The 22,909-nt window shown below is 37.0% G+C and overlaps 1 protein-coding gene and 1 pseudogene across 1 annotated transcript; both read left to right on the top strand.

Annotated features, from left to right (window-relative positions):
- Window positions 1–7,725: 7,725 nt before the first annotated feature.
- LOC102835619 (coiled-coil domain-containing protein 50-like) lies at window positions 7,726–10,085 on the top strand. Its single transcript, XM_006870691.1, is given in 4 exon segments — window positions 7,726–8,161; window positions 8,216–8,335; window positions 8,338–8,489; window positions 9,840–10,085. Coding segments are annotated over 4 exon segments (954 nt in total).
- Window positions 10,086–20,149: 10,064 nt separating this feature from the next.
- Window positions 20,150–21,098, top strand: LOC102824898 (annotated as a pseudogene).
- The last annotated feature ends 1,811 nt before the right edge of the window (window positions 21,099–22,909 follow it).

The raw sequence follows: 22,909 nt of genomic DNA on the forward strand, positions 1-22,909 counted from the left end.
AGGCAATTCAACAATAATAATTGTAGACTTCCACATTCCATTTTAACTAGTGGCTAACTAGAACAACTAGGCAGAAAATGAAAAGTTAATGAAGACTTGAACAACATTATAAACCAATTAAACCTAACAAAAATTAAACAAATTATAAAGGAATATTATGAATGGTGCGCAACAACAAAATTAGAAAACCTAGGTGAAATGAGCAAAATTCTAAAAACACAAAACTCAGGGAAACTGATTCAAGTGAGGAAAAAAATGCTAATAGTGCTATAAGAAGTAGAAAGTGAATCTATCACCAAAATCCTACCCACAAAGAAAATTAACATTGAGAGACAGATTTAGAGGTGAAATCTACAAAACAATTCCCCAAAATTCCTTCCAAAAATAGAAGAGGAAGAATACTTTGTAAACCATTCTACAAGGCCCCAATGCCAAAATCTATAAACACATCACAAGAAAAGAAATCTACAGACCAATATTGCTTATGATTATGCACAAAAAAACTCTCAACAAATACTAATATATCTAATTGAGCAGCATATTAAAAGGATTATATTCTTCAACTAATGTAAGTTACATTAGTTGGTGCAAGAATGCAAGGTTGGTGCAACATAAGAAAATCAACCAATGCAATATACCATATATGAGGGGACTTTTAAAAAGTTCATGGAAAAATTCTATTTTTTTTTGCATTCCATTTTTCTCCAAACTTTTTGAAGCTCTTCTGTAAATAGAATTTAAAAAATAAATAACTACACGATTATCTCAACAGATGTATTAAAAAATATATTTGCAACATCTTTTTCTTCAAAAAGCATTCAACAACCTAGGAATAGAAGGGAATTTCCTCAACCTGACAAGAGTCATAAAAACCCATGGCCAACCTGATACTTTATGTTGAATGACTGGATACTTTTCCCTCAAAGTCAGTAACAAGACAAAGACACCTGCTTTCGCCTCTTCTAATAATCATTGTACTTGAGGCTCTTGCACAATAAAAAAAATGAAATAAAAGGCATCTAGACTAGAATAAAAGAAGTAAAGCTTTCTCTACCTAGAGATAAAAAATTTATTTTATAGAAGAGTAAAACTAATACTCTTAAAAATAGTCCCAATTAATAAACAAGTTCAGCAAACTTGCGAGATACAAGATCAATATACAAAATCAATTGTATTTCTGTACACTTGTAATAAACAATGAAAAAGTAAAATTAAGGAATAATTCAATTTATAATGTAACCCTCAAAAATGCTTAGGAATAAATTTAACAAATATACACTCTGAAAACTCAAAACTATTATTGAAAAAAAATCTAAATAAATAGAATGACATTATTTTCACAGGTCAGAAGCTGTAATATTTTAAGATGGCAAAATTATCCCAATTGATCTATAGGTGCAATATAACATTGATCAGAGTGTTCCAAAATGTGTCCATGATAAAACATGTGAACAGGAATAGGTAAAAATCATTCACTGCCCTCTCTTGCCTAGGAGGCAAGCTAAAATGCTAATCAGGTCACCAAATGGGACCAATCCCCGTGGTTTTCCCCCTGCCCTCAAACAGGTGTGCAGCCTGGCCCCTCCTTGGACTCTGACCCCTTATAGGCCCATGTTGCCCTCCATTTGGGGCTCAGAATCTGGAGAAATTAGCTCCTCTGAGTCAGCTGGTTTAATAAAATCTGAAACTCTGCTTCACCTCTCCCAGTGGCCTCAGTTTCTTCGACCACGAGTCTAAAACTGCTGTAACACATGTACATAACATAATAATGTCAGATGTTCAGTGGAAGCAAAGAAAACCTACTTTGGTGTGAGAAATTTTGAAATATAGATTAAACAAAATAAAGCAGGTTTCTTTAATGCAGGACTCCTCATTAACAGGCTCATGAGTACTGTGACTCAGCATTTCCTGAAATTATTTAACCACAGAAGGCTTTTATTCATGAACCATGTATTAACATATAAAGGGACATTTGTATTCAAAAGCACACATTTTGGAAAATGCTGTTCTAAAGGATATTAACTCAGTTGGTCTACTTCCTCTTGTCTCCCTAGCAAATAGTCAGGCAATCTGACAGACAGTCAGAAAATAAAGATCATGGGAATAAGCATGCAAATCTTTGCCTTATATTAAAACAAAAGCTTCATTTGAGTGTATTTGTTTATGTACCTCTCAGCAGGATTGCTGAAATGTTTCCTACAAATCACCCTTCTGAAACACACACATGCAGTCCTTCTTAGTGATGGTACAATAAGCGTTCACGAGTTTAGAATGCATGTGTGCAAATACCAGTGAATAATGAATTTTTTTTTTAATTAGCCAAACAGTTGCACCACTTCCAAATTTCCTAACTCCCACAGAAGTAATTAGGACAGCAAAACAACTCAGAAAATCGAGAGTGTGAGATCTATATGGGTCAAACAACCTGCATAATTCTGCAAATAAGTAGAAAGAATTAGTGAAATGTTTAGATTTAGAGAGATTTTTTTAAAAAGAAAAGAAGAAAAAAAAATAATGGGCAAAATTAAACTACACTGGTTGTGCATACACACCTGGGTGAAAACGTTGAAAGAAATTAATGAACTCATTAGCATAACAGTAAGGATTGTTGTTGTTAAGTGCCATCAAACCAGTTCTAACTCATAGTGACCCAGTATTGGGTTTCCAAGGAGAAGCTGGTGAACTTTAACCAAAGACTTTCTGGTTCAAACCAACCTTGCTGCCCAGCACATTAACCCTCAGCACCACACCAGGCTTCTAAGTGTAAGGCTAGTGGTTAATTTTATGGAAGAAGGAACAAACTGTGATTGGGATACCACAAGTAGAGATCTGAGGTAGTTTACAAAGTTCTACTTGGTGACTTTTGTAGTGGTAATCATAACAATTCAATATGCTATGATAACACTTCATGGCATATGTAATCATTCATATGGCATAGAGGTCATTTTCATAATAAATATATTCAAACTAAACTAAAACCTACTGCCATTGAGGTGATTATGACTCATATATGTCATTCTTTAGTGCTCATGGAAACAGTGGCTTAAGAAATCAGTCATATTGTATGAGGCAAAAATATTGCAAAAGACCTCTTTAAAGTATTAAAGAGCAAAGATGTTACTTTGTGGGTTAAGGTGCTCCTGATCCAAGTCATGCTATTTTCACTTGCCTCATATGAAGTCCTGGTGTGGGCTATAAGATAAGTACTAGACTGCTAAGCACAAAAAGTCAATAGTTCCAATCCATCAGCTGCTCCTCAGAAACCCTATACTCATAGGATCATTATGAGTTGGAATTGACTCATCATTAGCACTTAATTACTACTACAACATATGCATGTGACACTTAGACAATGAATAAGGAAGAGATTAGGAGAACTGGTGCATTTGAGTATTAGGGTTGGTGAAAATTTTTGAAAGTACCATAGACTGCCAGAAGAACAATCAAATCTATCTTGGAAGAAAAACAGCCAGAATGTTCCTTAAATAGGAGGATGGTAAGACTTCTCACTAGAACTTTGGACACGTTGTTAGGGGTAACCAATCCCTGGGCCTATCTTGCTTGGTACCGTAGGAAGCTACAGAAAAGAGAACAGTCCCCAACAAAATGGAACGACAAAGTGGCAGCAACAATGGACTCAAGTATAGCAATAATTGTGAGGATGGTGTAGACCTGGCCAGTGTTTCATTCTGTTATGCGTAGCGTTGCTATGAATAAGAAATGATTGGACAGAACCTAAAAACAATATGTCATTTCTGCATGTGTATTTTACTTCACAATTTAAAAAAAGGGGGTTTAAAAATGCATCAAAGAATCTATGACTATTTCTTTTCTTGAGAAAACTAGCCTTTAGAATGATAGAGGCAATCTTAGCATTGTGTCTCTTGACAGTCAACGCCTTTCCGTGTAACCAAGTTAAAGCATCACGTTTTCAGATTCAACAGAAGACATATTCAGTACCTTTCCAATTTCAGTGCTTTTTTCCCTTTGATCTTCACATAAAAGCCAGATAAAATATGCAGCTGGCATGCAACTGTTTTTTTGTTAAGTATTCTAAATAATTCTTTACTGAAGTCATCAAAGTGTATTACAAACTTATTCATTTTCTCAATGTACTAAGTAAGACATTCATAACATGCTCCTTACGAGTATGCAATTTAATTTCACATTGCACAGTAAATAAATTGAATTTCTTACACTGTGAATAATTAAACACTTGGATATGGAATGACAAGTGATTCAAAAACTAGTTGGAATGATATAAAGTATCACAAATATTGAAAAAGATGTTGCAAACTGTTTAGAATTAAAGACATTTTTATTATGCCCAGCATAATACAAATTCATCCTAATTTAAACATTAAATTAAACATTTGAAAATTCTAAGTTCAAATTGAGTTAAATAGAACTGAATACAGAACACAGACAATACAGGAACTGAAGACAAAAAAAGCAAAATATGCTAAACTATAAAATCCATCTTGAGTTAATTCTTAGACATATGTGATATAATTGAGTTCCAATATGATTATATATTCACTATCCAAATTCAACCTAACACAACATTTTTTCCTACTAGATTTCAGGAAAAAAATCTGATAATGTAAAAGCTGTATCATTGGTTGGAAGGTTTTCTATAATCATTTGAACATGTTACAAGTGAAAATCAACTAATTGAGAAGACTGACACACTAAGCTAGTCCTGTAACATTATAAATTAGCTGCAGAATCTAACCTTCTAGTCATCTGAGAATATAGTGAAAACAGAAGACAAAGGACAGATAAGAGATGAGGTAGACTGAGGATGACTGATAAAAGGAAAATCATTTGATCACTGAACACTGGGCTAGTAGGATAACCAAAGCGGTGATGCTTTGAAATAAGCCATGGAATAGAACTATATTTCATGATCTCAGGAGACCCCATTCGCACTGCTGTCTATGAAAGTGATCCGTTGGGGACCACCCAAGTTATGCATATCAAAATTTTAGCATGACTCCTGAGATGCAACACTCTAGCAGTGTTCTAGAACAATACATGTGCAAAGAATGACAGCCCTGTGCCCTGTAGTATAGGACAGATAAGCTCTGTGAGTAAAGATAAGAGGTTGCTAACTTTTTTTCTTTGTTCATATCATTGGCCTTGCTTCTGTCCCTTCTCACCTCCATAAGGACACTGTAGAAAATGACTATCTAAAATTATGGACTTAATTTCAAAAGGATATATTGACTCATATAACTAGAAGGCCATAGAAGAATCCTGAAGTCCAGACTGCTTAAGTGACAAAAAACAAACTCAATGGTTAACTAAAACATGCATAGAAAAGAAAATAACTGCAAAGGCATTTTCTTTTGGTTATAATAGAGTGGCTTGCAGTAGACCAATACGCCCCTTGAGAGCAATCAGAAATATTGAATAAATAAAAAAAGAAACTATTTGAAGGAATAGAAGAGAGTTAGTTAGGGCCTGAGGGTCTACACTGTGGAAATACCAGAACCAAATTGACAAAAGCCATTTTTCTCTCAGTGAATTTTCCAATCCTTGCAAACATTATCAGGCTTGGATGATAAATAAAAGGCATCAGAGATGCCAACAGAGTTCTAAACAAATGCAAAAGGATACAGAAACAAAATTTGAGTTGAGGTTTTTAAGACAGCCAGGACTTAAGGAAAAAATATTCTCAAGAAAAGACACAGAAATATGTGGCTAATACTGAACACTGATTGACCTCTCAAAGCATTTGCTGTAAGTTATGTAAGGGGTCCTGGTATGGCACTGTAGGTTAATGCACTGGACTGCAAAGTCAGTTTGATCCACAAGATCAATGTTTCAAGCTCACCAGCCACTCCTCAGAAACTCTATACAGGGTTGCTATGTGTGGGAACCGACTCGATGGTATTTAATAACAACAATGTAAGACAAAAGCTAATAAAGCTCAAAGTTAAAAAGTAGAGTAAAATTTTAAGTTTCAGGATATTGTTGCTGTTGTTAAATGCCGACAATTTGGTTCAGACTTGGAGCAACCCTGTATAAGATTTCCGTGGAGCAGCTGGACTTTGCAGTTAGCAGTCCAATGCTTAGCCTACAGTGCCACACCAGGATATTGGAAATATGAATTGGAGTTCAGGGTTTATTGAGGAAAAGGTCCCTAGGAAAAAAACCCCCACAGATTCTCAATTGAGACCTTGAAATGGTATGAAAAGAATGAGGAAGTCCAATTTAAAGACTGAAAAAGAGCTTCAGATTTTGGTTGGGATGAGGTGATCCACCCCTCTCAGAGAATAGAAGAGTCCACCAGGGATGAGACAACATCATTTAGAGCCTCTAAAATGATCATATACAATGTCTATATTTCTTCAAATTTACAAAGCATAGCAAGAAACAGGACCAAGGAAAAAATAGTAGAAAATATATAAAACTGACCCAGATAGTAATATTAGAGTTATTTACCAAAGTCTTTAAAATGATTAAGATTATTAACCTATTCAAGAAAATAGACAAGAGAAAGCATTTCAAATAGATATTGCATAATATAAAAACAATATAACTAAAATTTAAAACTTAATAGGTATATTAACAGATGACAGAATTCAAGAGAGATTTTGTGATCTGGCAGATTAGCTAGCTGTTGTTGTTTCCTGTATTCACGCCGTCCTCAAATCCATCCCTTGCTTGATCTCCCTGTTGTAGACACTCTCTCAGTCCATCTCTTAGGTGTTTTCTTCTTTTTCATGCTTTACCAAGCATGATGCTGTTCTGTAGGGACTGGACCTTCTTGACAACATGCCCAAAGTACACGGGACAAAGTCTCACCATCCTTATTTCTAAGAAGTTTTTTTTTTTTTTTTTTTTTGGCAGTCCGTAGTATATTTAATATTCTTCACCAACAACATAATTCAAATACATCAATTCTTATTCTTTGGTCTTCATTATTCATTTTCCAGCTTTGCATGCATTCAAAGTGATTGAAAATGTCATGACTTGAGTCAGGCTTATCTTAGTCTTCAAAATGACATCTTTGCTTTTTAAACACTTCAAAGAGGTCTTTTGCAGTAGACTTTCCAAATGCAATTGTGCTATTTGATTGCCTGACTACTGTTTCTATGGGTATAGATGGTGGATTGAAAGGCAATGAAGTCCTTAACAATTTAGATATTTTCTTCTTTTATCATGATGTTGCTTATTGGCTCAGTTGTGAGGATTTTTGTTTTCTGTATGTTGAGATATAATACGTATTAAAGTATTTGATCTTCATCAATATGTGCTTCAAGTCCTCTTTGCTTTCAGCAAGCAAGGTTGTATCATCTCCATACAACCAGTTGTTAAGGACTCGTCTCTGATCCTAATGCAATATTCATCTTCATATAGTCCAGATTGTTAAGTAGAAAATGTGAAAACTAAAGTAAGAAGCATTAGGGAAACAAACAAAGTATAAAAACATGAAATATGATGGAAACTTTAAATGTACAGGTAATGGAGTCCAAATGGGAGAAGGAGAATGTAATAAAAGCAATTTTTTAAAAGACATTGGCAAGAGGAGCAGGTGGCTGCTGGACTCCAGGTTGGTGCACCCGTGCTGTCTGCGGCCACCTTTGTCATGGGCTCTGCCCACTCTCTCTTCTGGGTCTCTTTGCGCTGTCTGTTGGATTTTGCACCATCTCAGGCACTGCTGCTGTTCTCCTGGCCCCATTTGGGGCCAGCGGTGGAGGCTGGGAAGCTGGCATGATGGGTGGGCGCCGGCAGCCAGGACTCTGGCCCAACTTGACTGAAAGCAGCTTCAATCAGTGCAAACTGCCCTGAGTCAAGGAAGTATGCTGAGATTTTGCTGTCCTGGAGGACCATACCCTGGCTCACAGCCTGCAGGAACAAGAGATTTAGCATCTTTTGGCATCAAACATTCAGCGAAACCGTCTGGTTCAACATGATCTCCAAGTGGCTAAGCAACTCCAAGAGGAAGATCCAAAAGCTCAGGCTCAGCTCCAAAAGTGTTACAAAGACCTTGAACAGCAAGACTGTGAAATTGCTCAGGAAATTCAGGAGAAGCTTGCAATTGAAGCAGAGAGACAATGCTTTCAAGTGAAGAAAGATAAGGGCATAGCTTGCATTTTGCAAGAAAAGAAATTACAGGGGGAAAAAAGGAGAAAGAAACTTTCCAGAGCCAGTGCGTATAGAGCTACTATTAGGAAGATGGAGGAACAAAACTGAGAGGAGTGATTTCCAGAATCCTCTGGAGCTAGTGTGTATAGAGATAGTTACTATTATGAAAATGGAGTAACAAAACCTAGAGGAGTGAAAGAATCTGTCTCTACTCCATTGCAAGTGACACATAGGGATCAGGATGGTATGATGCAGAAATCACCAAAAAGCTGCAAGAAGAACTTTTGGCTACCCAGGTGGATATGAGAGCAACTCAAGTAGCCTGGGATGAGGCAATTGCTCGACTGCTAATGGCTGAGGAGAAGAAAGCTTACAAGAAATCCAAGGAATACATCTTCAAAGAAAGATCATCAGGAAAAACCCAAAATGAAAATGGCAGTATGAAGGCTATTACAAGAATAAGCAAGCTGTTTGTCGAGAAGCCATCAAGGCAAACAATCAAGTTCCTTCAGGATAGACCCTCCTCTAAGACTGAAACTCAAAGGGAACACATGAGCAGACAAGTAAGCTTTCTGATGACCACATTGGTCTACTATGTGTGGAAGAGGCAGCAATGAAGAAATGGGCTGAGTTCAACCACACAGTCCATTGACTCCTGTTGACCTGGAGATGAGAGAGAGAAGAGAAAGGGCTAGTTGGTCCAAAGTGTGATGAGACCTGGGGATACCTAAGCCCATGGACAAGGACATAACCACAGAGGGCTGGAGCTGAGAGTGAAACATCCAGCTGATATGAAGTGAGGGGAGATGCACAAGAACACTCAAACTTGCAGATAGTACCCATTTGACCTAGCCTCCTTGGCTTGATAATCAGAACTTGACTAGAGGAAGATTACCAAAAAAAAAAAAAAATTTTTTTTTGATAAAGAAAACAAGGGTAAATTGCTACAATTTGATGAACCTGACCTATACTCATGGAAGTAGTAACTCTAAATACCAACAGAGAGGGAAGGAGTCTTCACATCAAGTATCAAGGCTATCCCCTCGGTACACAGGGCAGATAGGTACAGGCAACTTAGATATTGGCTACCTAAAATGAGGGGGCAGTAAAGACACAAAGTGACTGGCTTACAAGGTTTCAAGAGGGAGTTTAGTTTAAGAGTGTGTGAGGGGAGAAAGAATCCCCACTAAATAGTTTCACTAGATGGGTCTGGTGAAAGGAGATGGGTTAAGATCTTTATGATTCAGTAGTGAGCAATTGTTATCATGACTAATTATGACAGTCACAATTGTAAAGGTAGAAGTTTTGTATCAAAAACGGGGGAGTAGTTAATCTTACAGTCCAGAAACAGAGGACCCCAGGACCATCAAGGGAGAAGAGCACAAGCAGAATGCATGACCTTATCCAGAGAAGCAGTGACATCAGAGATGGAGGTAGAGATAGAGACATGGATAGAGGGAGCAGCTGAGAACTCTAGATCAATGGGAAGAGAGGGACTAAGAGCTGGTAGCCAAGAGGTATGCCCTTTGGTGGTATAAATTATTACATATGCCTGAGTGTTAAAAAAAGAGCTGAAGTGAATAGAGAGAAATATTGTTATCTGATGATACATAGAGGGGATTATAATCATTGTAATGAAAAATGGTATATGATTTGTTGTATGTAAACTGATGATCTGCCCTGTAAATTTTCACTCAATTCACAATAAAAACTTCAAAAATAAATATAAATCCAAGGAGTGGGAGAAATCACCTTTAGACAAAAGGAAGCATGACACCAAGTGTAAACCCAAAACATCTAAATCAGCCCACCCAAAGTCAAAAGAGAATGTTGAACCTCTCTGTTTTAGGAGTGATAGGCCAGCAAGGCCTCCACCCCCTGCCATGACAGATGCTGAGGATTTGGATTATATTCATTTTATAAACCAGCATAATTCCACACATCATTTCTCAGAATTCTCTCATAAAGTTTTCCATTACAAGCAGTAAAAACCTAGGATTCTGCTTTGAAATGGACTTATTCTAGCAAACATTACTGGCTGATTCAGAATGCATTTCATGTTTATTTTTCATCATATATTTGCATTCCTGGGATTTATTTACAAGTGTTTCCTGAACATAAATAATTTTAGCTCATTTGAAATATGTTGGTTATCCCTGATCACTTGGACAATACAAGAAAATCTAGCTTCTGAATCTGGCCGCCTCTCTGCTTCATGTGCTTCCTGGGAGAGAGTATGTAAGAGCTCTATAAAATGCAATTTTTGTTAGGGTTGGAGTGTTTAGGCTTTATATAGCAATTAGAGTTTTATAAAGCTGAATGACCAAAATAAAATTTAATGTTTGGATGCAATGCAGAATAAAGAATAAAAGAAATACTTTATTGATACATTAATGTATGTACTGAAGTACAGAACCTTTTAGTTTTTGTACTTCTCAGGAAAAGGGGGGAGAGGGGAACAACCATAGAGTATTAAAAAATTTAAAAGAAAAAACACCTGGAGCAGTTGAAATATGTTATTTTAAATATATGGACTGTAGAGGGTTTTCATATCCTTATAAGTCTTGCCCGGAAAGTTGGCCTAGATACCATTTTCTTAACACTTTCTCTGCTGTTACTTTCTGAATAGCAGGTTTTCTGGTGCCTCTGGACCTTTGTTATTATATATTGCCAAACCTATGGAAATTTAATTCATATCTATTCAAAGTCAACTGAAAATGAAAAGTTTTGTGTGCCTTCTTTTGTTTTACACTTAACTAAAGAGCCAAGGAAAATGGAACTGGAAGCTGATTGTATAAATTTTGATGCCAGCATTCACCTAGGCCAGAGATTGAAGTTTTCTTCTTCCTTAAGTCGTGCTGTATTTGTTGGCCTCCTTTCAATGATTTACTCAACCATCAAAATTAAATCAATTCAAACATGAGATTAAAGTTGATAAAGTAGTTCTTTATCCAAGTGTTTGGTTCCATACAATTGTTAATGATACATGGATATTAAATTTCCTTCTACAAGACCATTAAGACTGCTCTTTTATAAGAAATTTAGGGTCTGTTTAGTTGCACACCTTGTGGAAATGCTTATTTGCCCATACCACATATTTAACAAAAAATTCCAATCTATGTGTAAAATTCCAACCCTCCTGCTTGATCTGCTTCAGATTTCATTGTATGAATCTGTTTTTGTCATTTCAGTATGGTATTTGTTCATTTAGGAAAGAAATATAGGTAACTAGAGAAATAGTTGTTAATCCATTCCTTTCCTACTTAGAAGCTATTTCAAATAATTTCTCTGAGTATATTTGGAATTCTCATTTTGGAGAAAAATCTTTAATTTCACCAGTTTGGAATCCTACAAACTTTGGTGAAAAGCATCTAAACATTAAATTGTGGGGAAATGCAAATCTAGAAAGAAATCAGACACTAAAAATTATAGGACTTTAAAAGATTCCCATGAAATTGGTGAAAAAATTTGCATCTACATAGGAAGGAGACAAAATGGAAGATAGAGGCCATAGCCTTAAGACAAATTCCAGGAGGGGTCTTAGTCCCAAAGCTAAGGCCATGCTAATTTACAGTAATGCTATCTTTTACTTTGTCTGCCCTATGATTTTGCTTCATGTTTTTAATAGTTTTTATGGTAATTGTAAAGAAAAAAAAAAGCTGCATATTTTTATTTGATAATTAGATAAACGGGCAACTTCATTTGCAATAAGTTTATTTTATAAATGTTTGTTTTTCTATGTTATAGAACAATCAGTTTTACTTTAAAGATTCTGCATTTCTCTTACCTCTCGTGTACTATTATATTTATTATTATAAAATGTTAACTGGAAATACTTTCTTCTAAAATTATCAGGCCACTTTAATAATTTAATCAGAAAAAAATTTACTGTTTTAGCTGTCTTTTAGGATTTTAAAAGATTTGTTTTCAATTTTTAAATTTTTTTTCTTAAAGCAAACATTTTTTTAAGAGTACAGAAACAATTCTTTCCCTAAGAAAAGGAGAAAAAAGTCAGATTCAGCCAATTAAGTTTTCTTAGTCTTTCTCACTCCTTTAATGGAGTAATTCTCTTGGAGGTTGTAGACCTAACTAACAATTGTATTTTAATGAACTGCGAAACACTCATCACTGTTTTCTTTGCTTCTTAGAAGTTTGTCATGTTTATGTAATATAAAGGTGTTGCTTTGTTACTGTACTAATTCTGGAAGACTACAGTTTATTTTTTGGGCCCACAATGTTTATTCTTTCTTGTTGTGATGTAAACCAATGTGTCTGGCCTCTGGCATATTTTCCACTCTTTTGGAGGCCAGTCCTTATTAACACCTTCTATTACTGAATGAAGAAAAAAAGATATTGGCCAAGATGTTTAAAACTACTGAAAGATACCAGAATAGATTTTTAAGAAGCAGTATGACCTCATACAGGATAAACAACAAATAAACCAAAAATATATTTTGAATGTAAAGGTGAAATAAAGACATTTCCATACTAACAAAAAATGAGACAATTTGTCAGAGAAGAAACACACTAAAAAAAAATGTTAAAATGAGTCCTTCCAGCAGAAAAAATTGACCCTGATTCTAGATAGAAACATGAAGATGTTTAAATCTAAATGAACTTGACCACACAAGTGACTATGATACTTATTATTGCTATTATAATCCTATGATAATAATGAGATTTAATATACATATAGAACCAAAATTTAAGACAATAATTTAAAAAGACAGGAATAGATGGTGACAGAGTTCTGAATTCTAACATTACCTAGCACTAAGAGCATCAGAAGAAGATATTTTAAATAACCTTATGCACTGTTTAAAAATTCACATGAAATAAACAAATTGCCTAGAAATTATAACTAAAATTTGCATTGAAGATATTTTTATAACTATACATAATCCTATATGTTGTTGTTGTTGTTAAGTGTCGTCAAATCGGTTCCGACCCATAGCGCCCTGTACAGGGTTTCCGAGGCTGTAAATCTTTACGGGAGCAGAACGCCTCATCTTTCTCCCGCGGAGCAGCTGGTAGTTTCGAATTGCTGGCCTTAAGGTTCGTAGCCCGATTCGTAACCACTACTACACTACCAGATAAAGAAATTGAATCTATAATGAAAAACTAAACACTTTTCAACAAGGAAATCTCCAAGTTCTAATGGCTTCTGTTAGGGTCCGAGACCACCACCCAATAAGGAGACCAAGAGACAAAGATAATGCAAAAGCAGGCGGGCTTTATTCAAGCTAGCATGCTAGGGTCGAGTGGCGGCTGGCAGTGTAGCGTTCAGCAGTGTTACAGCAGTGTTACAGCAGTGTTACTGCATCAGCTCACCAAAGCTCGACCCCAAGCAGTTCACAAACCGCACCTTATATAGGGTTTTGGGACACACCATGGGAGGGGGATATGCAAACTAGGATTACAACTTTTACCCAATGGAGCATTCAGAAACCGCAGGATCCAATAGATTTAAACATAACATCACATAAGTGACCTATAGTACTAAGACTTTTTCCAGTCCTACCGGCCTCATCTTATCTGTTACCTGTTCCGGCCACCTGGCCTGTGAGTCTTCAACTGTGACAGTTTTATGAGTGTGCTCTTTACCCTGCATTTGTGTCTCTTGAGACATTCTGTTGGGGACTTGCCTAGCCATGCCTGGTTGTCCTTATGGCCCCGGCCTGAAGCAGGTCTCAGAGCAAGCTCTTATGCCTGAAGCGGCGATTCTTGCTCTGAGCCCTACTCTCAGCCGTCCACTTTCATTCTCACACTTCATTGATACAAGGAACAACACAAGTCAAGATATTTTCAATTGCCTTATATGCATGTGAAAGCTGAAGAATAAATAAAGAAGCTCAGAGTAGCACTGATGTATTTGAATCCTGGTCCTGGAGAGAATATTGAAAGCACCACTGACTGCCAGAACAAACAAATCTATTTTGGAGGAAGTCTAATCAGAATACTCTTTAGCAAAGAGGGTTCCAAGACTTACTCTCCCATAGTTTGGGCATGCTATCAGGAGGGACTAGTTTCTGGGATAGGACATCATGCTTGGTAAAAATAGCAGGACAGCAAAAAAGAAGACTACCAACAAGATGTATTGGCACAGTAACTGCAACAATGGGTTCAACCTTATTGTAAATCTTTACGGGAGCAGAAAGCTTCATTTTTCTCCGGCGGAGCAGCTGGTAGTTTCAAACTGCTGACCTTGCAGTTCTCAGCCCGATTCGTAACCACTACACTACCAGAGCGCCTTATAAGATAGTACCTTTGAAATGGTAAGCCAGTGTTTTTTCTACAAGAGCTCTAATGCATGCTTTCTATCTTCTTTTGATGCTTCCTACTTCATTCTGCTTCCGTTAAGATTTACAGCCTCGGAAACCCTATACAAGGTCGCTGTGGGTTGGAACTCACTCGATGGCACTTAACAACAACACCTTCATTCAATATTTTGCCCATAGAGTTCTTCAATATTGCTACCCAAGGCTCAAAGTTTTTCTTCAGTTCCTTCAGCCTGAGAAAGGGTATTCTTCCCTTTTGATTTGCTAATTCCAGGTTTTTGTACATTTCATTGTAATACTTGACTTTTTCTTCTCCATCTGCCTTTTGAAATATTCTGGTCAGCTCCTTTACTTCATGATCTCTTCCAGTTGTTTTAACTTCTCTAGGTTTAAGAGCAAATTTCAGAGTCTCATCTAGTATCCACTTTGGTCTTTTCTGTATTTCTTTCCTATCCTTTTAATGACCTTTTGCTTTTTTCCTGATGTCATCCACAACTCTTCAGGTCTTTGTCATTAGTTTCTAATACAGCAATCTGTTCTTGAGATGGTCTTTAGATTCAGATGGGATATTTACAAGGTCATATTTTGACTCTCATGAGCTTGATTTAATTTTCTTCAATTTTTAATTTTCTTCTGCTTCAGCTTGCACACGAGCAATTAATGGTCTGTTCTAGAGTGGGCCCCTAGATTTATTTGGATTGATGATTTTGAGCTTCTCATTGGTTTCTTCCCACAGAGGTAGTCAATTTGATTCCTGTGTATTCTGTCTGGTGTGATTTAGGTGTGTAGTCACCATTCATGTTGTTGGTAAAAGGTATTTACAATGAATAAGGCATTGGTCTTGCTAAATTCTATAATGCAATAATATCAATAATAACATTGCATTTAAGTATATATCTTAAAATGGTCTTTTTGATGATGAATTTGGTGTAATTCTTTTTCAATTTTCCATTTCTGGCATAATAATCAATATGATTGTCAGATTCAAAATGGCCAATACCAGTTCATTTCAGCTCACTAATGCCTAGGATATTGATTTTTTTTTTTTAAAGGGCTTTAAATATATTTTAATAAGTTGATGCTGTATTACTGCTCCATTCCTCATGAAACTTCAAATTAAATGTATCAGGGACAAATCAAGCATGGTACACCAATGAAAAATGCACAGCATAACTACCTAAGACAGGCAAGGCTAAGAGCTACTGTCAGACCTTCAACATATAGCAACCCTGTTCCCAAGACTGTACTAGGCCTATCAAGAAAAGACATGAATAGCAACATCATAGACACAATATTGATCTTTATGGTTCCATTTCATTTTTGACAGCTTCCAATTTCCTAGATTCATACTTTATGCAGTTCATGTTCTGATGTCCCTGGATTTTCGCAGCTGTTTCTCCTCATTTTGAGTTGTGCCCCATAATTAAATGAAGGTTCTCAAAGCTTTACTCTATTCATGTTGCTGTGGTCAACTCTACTCTGAGGACACAGCCTTTCTCCAGTCATATTTAGAGAGCCTTTTATGTTACTTATAAATGGTTTCTTATTTTAATCTTATTGTTATAAGGTATAATCTGACAGGAGTGTTATATTCTCTTTTTCAATCTCTTTGTGTTGCTTGTGTGAAGTGCCGTCAAGTTGGTTCTGATCAATAGAGACCCTGTATAGAGTTTCCGAGGAGCAGCTAGTGAACTTGAACTGCCGACCTTGCAGTTCAAACGGCTTTGCAGTCTGGCTCATTAACCCAGAGGTCTAAATTATACTTGACTAAACTTTGACTGTATTCTTGAGGTCTATTCTATCACCTTGACTTAATTTATGCCTTATTTTCTAATTTCACTAATTACAAAAGGTTTATCTAACCCATATTTTTACTTGAATTTAATAATTTATGGCACTCACTAACCCTAATAACTAATACTCACTCTTGCTTCCTTCTTCATGATAAATTCCCTTTTTAAAATTAATCCTTTGATGAGTTCAATCTCCTCAAAATTTTGTCAGTCATAAAGCATACCTTTGTTGTTGTTGCTAAGTGCTGTCGAGTCAACTCCGACCCATAGTGACCCTGTATATGGTTTCAGAGGAGCAGTTGGTGAGCTTGAACTGCCAACCTTGCAATTCAAATGGATGTGCAGTCTGGCGCATTAACCCACAGTGCCACACCAGGACTCCAAGGCATAACTTACATGCAATTAAATTCACCATTGCAGTAAGGTTTGAGAAATGTGTACAGTAGCAACTCCATCACAAACATGATATAGATCATTCCATTAGTCCAAAAAATTCCTTCATGTTCCTTTGTAATCAATCCTCTCTGATCACTGCAACCACTAGCAAGCACTGATCTTTCTTTCACTATATTTTTGCCTTTTCTAAAAGATTATAAAAATGGAATCATAAAGTGTGTAGACTTCTTGTTGGTTTATTTTAATTAATATGTTTTTAAAAGTCATCTGTGTTTATGTATGCATTAGTTATTATGTCCTATGTGGCACTGTAGGTTCAGCACTGGATTGTGAACCACAAGCTCAGCAGTTCAAACTTACCAACTGCTCCTTGGAACCCCCATACAGGGTGGCTATGAGTTAGAACTGACTTGACTGCACTTAGCAACAACAACTGTTGCTGAATAGTATTCAAATTGCATAAATGCCACACACAAAAATGTACCCATTCATCAATTGATGTGCATTTGTATTATTTCAAGTTTGAAGCTATTATGAAAAAAGTCATAAACATTTGAGTGCAAGTCTGTGTGCAAAAAAAAAAAAAAATCATTTTCCTTAGAACTGGAATTGCTGAGTTATATCAGAATTGAAACATTTGAATTATAGTGTTGTTTAAGAAAATTGAAAGTACCATGCACTGCCAGAAGAACAAATAAATCTGTCTTTGAGGAAGCACAGCCAGAATGTTCCTTAGAAATAAAGGCAATGAGACTTCCTCTCTGGTTCTTTGGACATGTTATCAGGAGTGACCCGTCTCTGAAAAAAGACATTATCTTGATAAAGTAAAGGGTGAGCAAAAAAGAGGAAGACCTTCAACAAGACGGGTTGACATAATAGGCTCAAAATGGGCTCAAACAAAATACCAATTGCAAGGTTAGTACAGGACCAGGCAATATTTATTTCTGTTGTATGAGTCTGAAACAATTTGCCAGCATCTAACTACATGGTAAAGCAGTTCTGGTAGCATAGTGGTTACGAATTGGGCTGCTAACCCGCAGGTCGGCAGTTCGAAACTACCAGCTGTTCTATGGGAGAAAGATGAGACTTTCTGCTCCCATAAAGATTTACAGCCTCAGAAACCCTGTGCAGGGTCGCTATGAGTCGGAACAAACTCCATGGCACACCACCAACAACAACTACATGATAAGTACATATTTTGAAAATTGTTAGACTATTCTCTACATCACTATACCATATTGCATTTCCATTAATAATGTACATCATATGACTATTGTTTTAAATATGAAACTAAGTCAAAAAGCATTGCTACAAAACCATAGAAATCTACATTAACTAACAAAAAACACTAAAATATGAAGTTATTGTTTATTGACATCTTTCATATAGGTCTATATACACTTTTAGAAGTGGTGTTTCCATCTTTTTACTCCTTCTTCAAACAATTCTGTGTTCTTCAATTTGTTGTTGTTGTTAAGTGTCATTGAGTGGATACTAACTCATAGTGACCTTATTTAGGACAGAACAAAACACCGCCCAATACTGCACCAACCTCACAATTGTTGTTACACTTAAGCCCAATACCACTGCCACTGTGCCACTCCATCTCATTCGGTGGCCTTTCTCTTTTTATCCTACCCTCACTTTACCAAGCATGATATCCTACTCCAGGAACTGGTCCCTCCTGATAATATGTCTGAAATATGAGCTAGGAAGTCAACCATCCTGGCTTCCAAGTATAAGCATTCTGTTTGTGCTTCCTTCAACAAAGATTGGCTTGTTCTTTTGGCAGTCCATGGTACTTTTAATATTATCCTCCAACACCATAATTCAAATGTATCAGCTCTTCTCTGGTCTTCCTTAGTCACTGTCCAATTTCACATGCATATGAGGTTATCGAAAATACCATGGCTCACTCTAGTCCTCCAACTGACATATTCGCTGTTCAAAGAGGTCTTGTACAGCAGATTTGCCTAAGGCAATATGCCATTTAATTTCTTGACTGCTGCTTCCATAAGTGTTGATGGTTGATGCTTGAAATGAAAGATGAACTACTTCCCCTTTTCAGTTACATATCTTCTATATTTGCAGTTGTGCCTATAGCAATTAGTCCAAGCAAAATGAAGTCTTTGACAACTTCAGTCTTTTCATTATTTATATGGATGCTGTTTATTGGTCCAGCGGTGAAGGATTTTTTTTCTTCTTTACATTGAGATGCAATCCATACCAAAGTCTGTGGTCTTTGATTTTCATCAGTATTTCAAGTCCTCTGTGCTTTCAGCAAGCAAGGTTGTATCATCTGCATACTGCAGGTTGTTAGAGTCATCATCCTATTCTGATGCCACCTTCTTCATGTAATCCAGTTTCTCAGATTATGTGCTCAGTACAAAGACTGAAGAGTATGGTGAAAGACTAAAACTCTGGCATGCACCTTTCTTTCCTAATTTTAAATCACTCAGTGTTCCCTTGTTCTGTTCCACATCCTCATCTAAATCCAGTTTGAATCTCTGACAATACTCTATTAATGTATGATTGAAGCCATTTTTTTATTATCTTTAACAAAATTTTATTTGCATGTGATATTAATAATATTATCTGATGATTTACTCATTCCATTGGGTCACCTTGCTGCTTTAGAATGATTACAAATATGGATTCTTCCATTCAGTTGTCCAGGTAGCTGTCTTCCAAATTTCTTGGCATATATGTGTGAGTGCCTCCAGTGTTTCATATGTTTTGAGTCATCTTAAGTGTGATAGAAATGAATGTTGGGAAATATGATTACAGAAAGCTTGTAAACCATCTTTATCCTATAACTGATTGGATTAACCTAATTAGAATTTGCCCAAAGAAACAGCTTTCTTGTTAAGCCTTTGTGGAGTACGGGGCCTTACGTGGGATCCTGAGCCCTATCCAGAACCTTCTGAGGTAAGACATTCTCACTTGAAAAGATGTGCAGACCAACCCAAAATGGCCAAAGTAATAGAAGATATTTCTTGAAACAATGATCAACAGGAGGGAAAAAAAAAAGTTGACTGTTTGGGTGTTAGAATATTAAGCAATCTGTTTTCCTACAGCTATCAAAGCAAGAAAGGTAAGCCTATCAAGGTAAACCTCCTTCTAAGACTGAAACTCAAAGGGAACACAGTAGCAGTCTTGTATGCTCACTGCTGACTGCTCTGGTCTACTTGTGAGTGGAAGTGCATGAAATGCAGCAATGAAAACATAAGCAACTCAGCTTACTATGTTCCATGGATACCACTGACTTTGAGATGAGAGAGAGAAGAGAAAAGGCTGGCTGGTCTGAGTTTAAGGATACATGGGAACTCCTGAGCACATGGACACTTACCTAGCTACTGCAGGCTAGAGTTGAGAGTAAAAGAGCCAGCTGGCCTGGAGTTGGGGGAGGCATGCAAGAAATCCCAAACTTGCAAACAGTACCCATTTGACCTAGCTTGGATGGCTACCTGGCCAGAACAAGACTAGATGAAGATCCTCTTGGGTCCTGGCTGGCTGACCAGTGGAGCGAGGACGTCGTCATGCCGCCCAGCTTTTTCTCCTTCCTTGAAGCCATCCCTTCTCCTCATGTCCCAGAGCAGGCATCATGCCATGGCCCCACCGCCACGTCTGAAGCATGAGGGCAGTGGAACCTTCACTTCCGGGAAGATGGTTACAGCCCGGGAAAACACCGATTCAGGTATTACATGAATACGGCATGAAGACGAGGAATATCTCAGTTTATGAATGTGTAAGATCCGATGCACATGTGTCCACTCTCACCTTCAAAGTAACTGTCGGTAACGTAACCTGCAAAAGGTGAAGGTACAGGTAAGAAGATGGCAAAACATACAGCTGCAGAGGGCACCATAAACATTTTGAAATCCAGTACAAGTATTTATTTGCTTTGCAGTTCCTGACCCCTTGATGCCTGACCCTTCCAAGCAACCAAAGAACCAGCATAATCCTATTGGTTCATTACAGGAATTGGCTAATCATCATGGCTGGAGACTTCCTGAGTGTACCCTTTCCCAAGAGGAAGGACCTATTCATAAGAGAGAATATACCACCATCTGCAGGCAAGAGTCATTTATGGAAACTGGAAAGGGGGCATCAAAAAAATAAGCCAAGAGAAATGCTGCCAAGAAATACCTTGCCAAATTCAGTAATATTTCGCTGGACAACCACGTTTCTTTAGCAACTATAGGACATTCTTTAGGATGTACATGGCATTCACCGAGGAATTCAACTGGTGAAAAGATCAACTTACTGAAAAAAAGCCTTCTCAACATTCCAAACATTGATTATATCCAGCAGCATGGTGAAATCGCCAAGGAACAAGGTTTTAATATAGCATATTTGGATATATTCGGATATAGAAGAACTGAGTGCCAGTGGACAGTATCAATGTCTGGCTGAACTCTCAGCTAGTCCCATCACCGTCTGTTATGGCTCTGGGATTTCCAACTGCAATGCTCAGAATGATGCAGCTCACAACGCTTTGCAGTATTTAAAGTAAATCGCAGAAAGAAAGTAAACTTGGAGCAACTTAGAAAATCTTTCAGTAGCACATAAAAACCTACCTTTCATTCTCTTCCTTTCCCTTTCCTTCCCTTCCCTCACCTCCACTTCCCTTCCTACATGCAGTGATTACTGCGATGTTTTAGTTTGTGTGTTGTTTCTAAATCTACTCATAGATCTCAATAGGCCAGACTTACTTATCTCATAGCAGTTGTTATTGAGCTCTTTTTCATGGCTCCAACTTTGTGTTGGTATATTGTATTCATAAACTTTGTACCATAAGGCAGAGTGTAGCATCCATTTCATAGTGCCCTGCATATAAGAGGAAGAAAATGCATGCTTGTTTGTTTACTAATGATGGTGACAATGGTTAGACAACACTACTGCTAGCAACAGTCTTTCTTACCGGTGCTTAAACTCTTCTTTGTACAAGCTTTGTAAAGGTAATTCAAAGGAAGCCCTTGAGAATCAAAATGTGGAAGGACAGCAGAGCAGGATTTAATTTACTGAGTATCTGAATTCATGTAATAAATAGTTGTTGTTACTGGGGGGGAAAAAGTCTAGATGAAGATAAAGAACTTTGATACAGGGAGCAAGCATAAAATGCTACAATTTGATGAACTGGACCTTTGCTTATGGAAGTTGTTGTTGTTGTTGCTAAGTGTCGTCAAGTCGGTTCCAAACAATAGCGACCCTGAACAGGATTTCCGAGGCTATAAATCTTTATGGGAGCAGAAAGCCTCATCTTTCTCCCATGGAGCAGCTGGTAGTTTCTAACTGCTAACCTTGCGGCCCACAGCCCGATTCATAACCACTATGCTACCAGAGCTCCTTATGGAAGTAGTTGCTCAAAATTCCAATGGAAAGGTAAGAATTCTTCATATTAGTGATCAAACTTGTCTACTCAGTACATTGGGCATATAGGGACAGGCAACATGCATGTTGATATCAAAAAAGAGGGACTGTAAAGGCACAAAGTATCTGGTTTACAAGTTTTCACGAGTGTGTTTAGGTTCAGAACAAGATTGTTAAGGTAGAATCTCCTTTGTTTTACTCTTTTCCAGATCAGTCTGGTGTCAGAGGTAGGGGATGATGGGGATACAATTTAATGATTCAATTGTGAGTAATTGTTATCAGCACTAATTACAGTGGGCATAAATGTAAATATAGAACACTATAAGCGGGGAGTAGTTAACCTCATTTCAAGAACAGGACACCCTAGGACCATCAAGAGGTAAGAGCATCACAAGAACACCCAAACTTGCAAATAGTACCCATTTGACCTAGTCTTGATGGCTTGATAATTAGAACTCAAATAGAGAAAATTTTAAATAAAAATAATTTTGATAAAGGAAATGAGGATAAAATCCATGGAATGAAAAAGATTATCTGCCTGGAAGCATGAGCCTGGCTTGCAAAATGTGCCTTTTGTACATTTAAATGAATATATATTTTCTGTGTGGTATACGTACATTAAAAAAAAAAAAAGAAAGAAAGGAAAGAAAAAAGGGATAGACGTAAATACTGTTAACTGATGGTACATGAAGAGAATTGTAAGCATTGCAATCAAACAAAATATGATTTGTTGAATGTAAAACTGATTATTTGTCTCTCCAAGACTGAAACTCAAAGGGAACTCATGAGTAGGCATGTAAACTTGATGGAGAACAAATTGGTTTACTCATGAGTGGAAGAAGGGGAAAGACAGCAATGAAGAAATGGACTGAGTTCAACCATGTTCCATAGACTCACATTGACCTGGAGATGAGAGAGAGAAGAAAAAGGACTGATTGGTCCAAATTATGATGAGACCTGGGAACTCCTGAG

Source organism: Chrysochloris asiatica, unplaced genomic scaffold (assembly GCF_000296735.1).
Source record: "Chrysochloris asiatica unplaced genomic scaffold, ChrAsi1.0 scaffold00147, whole genome shotgun sequence".
In the NCBI taxonomy this organism is placed as follows: domain Eukaryota; kingdom Metazoa; phylum Chordata; class Mammalia; order Afrosoricida; family Chrysochloridae; genus Chrysochloris; species Chrysochloris asiatica.